The sequence below is a fragment of the Nicotiana tomentosiformis genome, chromosome 3 (genome assembly GCF_000390325.3).
Source record: "Nicotiana tomentosiformis chromosome 3, ASM39032v3, whole genome shotgun sequence".
Taxonomy (NCBI): domain Eukaryota; kingdom Viridiplantae; phylum Streptophyta; class Magnoliopsida; order Solanales; family Solanaceae; genus Nicotiana; species Nicotiana tomentosiformis.
The window spans coordinates 7723907-7728000 of record NC_090814.1 but is presented as its reverse complement, the minus strand read 5'-3'; the positions used below and the strand labels follow the sequence as shown (position 1 = coordinate 7728000).

General features: G+C 41.9%; 1 protein-coding gene across 1 annotated transcript; it reads right to left on the bottom strand.

Moving 5' to 3' along the window:
- Positions 1-1516: 1516 nt before the first annotated feature.
- On the bottom strand, positions 1517-1843 carry LOC138907315 (uncharacterized). Its single transcript, XM_070197909.1, has one exon. It carries the CDS (start codon positions 1841-1843, stop codon positions 1517-1519), a length of 327 nt encoding a protein of 108 aa, XP_070054010.1.
- Between the last annotated feature and the right edge of the window lie 2251 nt (positions 1844-4094).

Sequence of the window (4094 nt, the reverse complement as noted above, 5' to 3'; positions counted from 1 at the left end):
AATGCCAGCCTCTCACATCTCCTCACTGGTGCATCTGTGTCTCTCCTCTTCACATAGCCGAACCATCTAAGTCTTACCGCCCGCATCTTATCCTTTACTGGAGACATGCCTACCTTGTCCCGGATAACTTCATTTCTAATTCTCTCTAACCTAGTATGCGCACACATGCATCTCAATATCCGCATTTCAGCCACCTTCATTTTCTGGACATGGGAATTCTTGACTGGCCAACACTCCAGCCCATACAGCACAGTCAATCTGACCACCACCATATAAAACTTTCCTTTAAGTTTTGGTGGCACATTCTTATCACACAGAACACCGAAAGTGAGCCTTCATTTCATCCATCCCGTCCAATACGGTCTATGACATCCTCGTCGATCTCCCCATTCCCTTGTATAATTGACGCAAGGTACTTAAAACTTTCTCTCTGGGGGATGACTTGTGAATCAAGCCTCACGTCTTCATCCATTTCCTGAGTCGAGCCACTAAACTTGCACTCCAAGTATTCTATTTTGGTCCTACTCAATTTGAAACCTTTAGAATCCTACAGGGTCTGCCTCTAAAATTCTAACCTCTCATTAACACCACCACCCGTCTTGTCAATCAGTACAATATCATCTACAAATAACATACACCACGATGCCTCCCCTTTAATGTGTCGTGTCAGTACGTCGATCGCCATGGAAAATAGAAATGGGCTGAGGGATGACCCATGGTGCAACCCCATCACAACTGGGAAGTGTTATGAATATCCTCCCACCTTCCTTATTCGAGTCTTAGCTCCATCATACATGTCCTTAATAGCCCTAATATATGCAGCATAAACTCCTCTAATCTCCAAACATCTCTATAGCACCTCCCGCGGCACTTTACCATAAGACTTCTCTAAGTCAATGAACATCATACGTAAATCCTTCTTCCTCTCCCTATATTGCTCCATCAACCTCTTAACAAGGTGAATAACTTCTGTAGTCGAACACCCCGGCATAAATACGAATTGGTTCTCTGAAACCGACAAAATTCTCCTTACCCTCAGCTCCATCACCCTCTCTCATACTTTCATAGTATGGCTAAGTAGCTTATACAGCGGGATCATCGTACTCCATCTCCATTCCTAGGGAATCCTCTTCATCCTAAAAATGACATTAAATAACCTAGTGAGCCACTCCAAGCCCGCCCTACCCACACACTTCCAAAACTCAACCAGTATTTCATCTGACCCGGTCGCTCTTCACCTGCTCATCTTACGCAAAGCCCCATATACCTCCTCAACTCTTATACGCCTGCAATACCCAAAATTCTGATGACTTTAGGAGTGTTCTAAGTCACCTAGCACAATGTTCCTATCCCTCTCTTTATTTAAGAATTTATGGAAATAAGTCTATCATCTCCGTCGAATAAGTGCATCATCCAACAACACTCTACCATCCTCATCCTTGACACACTTTACTTGGTCAAGGTCACGAGCCTTCCTTTCTCGCACCTTGGCTAGCATGTACAATTTATTATCTCTTCATTTGCCTCCAAGTTCTTTATACAAGTGTTCAAATGTGGCAGTCTTAGCCACGGTAACTGCCAACTTCGCTTCCTTCTTAGAAACCTTATACCGCTCTCTGTTCGTTATCTTCTCCTCTTCGTTCAGGCTTTTAAAAAGCTTCAAATATGCCACTTTCTTGGATTCCAATTTACCATGGACCTCAGTACTCCACCACCAGTCCCCTTTGCGACCATCAGAGAGGCCATTTGAGATCCTCAATACCTCTCTAACAGCCTCACTTATACAATTGACAGTTGCAGTCCACATACCACTCGCGTCCCCATTGCTCCTCCATGCTCCCATGACCAGCAACTTATTCCCCAACTCATGGGCTCTATCTTTAGTCAACGCACCCCACTTGATCCTAGGTAGACCATACACCCCTCTTACTTCGCTTCCTCGTAATCTCCAAATCCATGACCAGGAGCCTATGTTGGGTCATGATGTTCTCACTCGGGATGACCCTGCAGTCCGACGCACAGACCTTTATCATATTTTCTGAAGAGTAGAAAGTCAATCTGGGTTCTGGCTGTCGAACTCTGAAAAGTGACCAAATGCATCTCCTTCTTCGGAAAACTTGTGTTAGCTATCATCAAATCAAATGTGTAAGTCCCCGTAAAATTTTACTTAAAAATCCAGAGTTTCGTGGTACCGAAGTGGAATTATGTGTTGATGATTGTAGAGGTGCGTTAGGGAGTTGAAGAAATTTTTTGAAAGTACAGGATATTTTTGCGGTCCATTCTGCGGTCACAGAACTAATTTGCGGACCGTAAATCTGCCGCAGACTGAAGCAGAAACTTGGGTAATTTTTTTTGGACCATTATGCGGTCCATTATGCTATCGCATAATCATTTCGCGGGCCGCATAACCCATCACAAATCCAAAACAAAAATTTTCGGAGGGAAGTTCTGCGTTACATTATGTGACCGCAGAGTAGGTCTGCGGACCACAGACCGATCACAGGGTGATGCAAGAGTGCCCAGTTCCGGAGGGCCATTATGCAGTCCATTTTGCAGATCGCAGAAGTGTTATGCGGTCGCATATGCGACCGCAAATCTGCATCGGGGTTTCATTATTTTCTAATTTTTGACCCAACCCTATTTCGATATATTGAAGTAAAGGGCCACTTTTGAAGCAAAAATCTGATATTTCTAGAGAGAGGGATTACCATAGAGTGAGAGGGAAAGTTCCTACACTTATTGATCATTAACTCTTGCTCAAATTTGAAGAATTCACAAGAAAATTCACTAGGTCTTCATCCTAGAGGTAAGATTCTACTCCCTACCCCTCAATTTCATGATTTTACTGAAAATAGGTAATAAGAAAAGCAATTCTTAGGTGTGAGAGTTGTCCATTATGCATGCATGTACTATCAAGGGTTGGGGGAAGAATGTTGAGCTAAATTGGGTAGACTTTGGGTAGTGGGATGAAGGAATCCACCATATGAGGACCTTAAAATCATAATACCCACCTAGTGTTTGATAAAATGCTCAAATGAGCTGGAACCATAAACTCTCTCCTAATTTGTGTTTAATTTTGCTATATTTCTAAATAGATCAAAGAGGCTAAGAATTCTGGAATATTGTAATAATTTAAAAGGCTCGAGGTGAGATATGTTGACTAAACTCATCTCTTAGAATTGAACCCCACATTATCCTTTTAAGTCCCGAGTTGTTCATTATGAATTGACTATTCCGAATAAGCCTTGTGTCGAAAGATATATTTTCAATATGTATTCCAATGTTCTTGTTATGTTGTATTCTATTTGAATATGTTCAAAGTATGGGTTGCATGTCTAAATGCTATAACTTTAAGTCATGATTCAAGCGAAAGCTATTATGCCAAATTGTGTAAGAAATCTCAATGTGCTTAAGACTCTTACTTGCTCACATGTGTACTCAAGTCTTGAATAAAAATTCTTTATTGTTAATAATCCGTGAAAGAGGTGAGAAGAGCATGAAACATGAAATACGACCAACGTGCCAAGAATGATATTACATTTGGGGCCACCAGTGCCAATGAAACTAAGGAACGTTTAAAAGACGTTGAAATGAGTTGTGAATCCTTAATACTTTGGGAGTATCGTTAGTCACCGAGGAAGGGTGGGTTGAAATAGCCTAACCCCAAAATTACACATGCCGGTGTAGGAATGGATTGGAATTATTTCCCTCATTTGGGGCGAGATTGATATGATAAAATATTTCCCTTTATTGGGATGAGATGATTGCTAGAAAAGGGTGATGTCGATCCGTATGTACTAACGTCCCTTTTGCCAGGGGCGCTGCATCTTTAATGGATGCAGGTGGTTCCACAGCAGGTGGCATTGATCATTGATAGCAGTACACCCTCTTCTCGGAAGATTTGGTAAGCCTCACTTCATTCGGGGTCGTGTATCTTTTGTCTCACGTGTATTATATTTTGAGGTATAGCCCGGGCCTTGTTGCTGGCGTTATCATAATATTTTGTATCCGTTGAGGCTCCATAGACACAGTATGGGTTGTATATGGGTTTTGGAAAAGTCAAACTAGCCTTGTTGTATTTGAATCACTTATTG

Excerpts from the sequence above, each read along its gene's own strand:
- LOC138907315 (XM_070197909.1), bottom strand. The coding sequence starts at position 1,843 with ATGGGAGCATGGAGGAGCAATGGGGACGCGAGTGGTATGTGGACTGCA.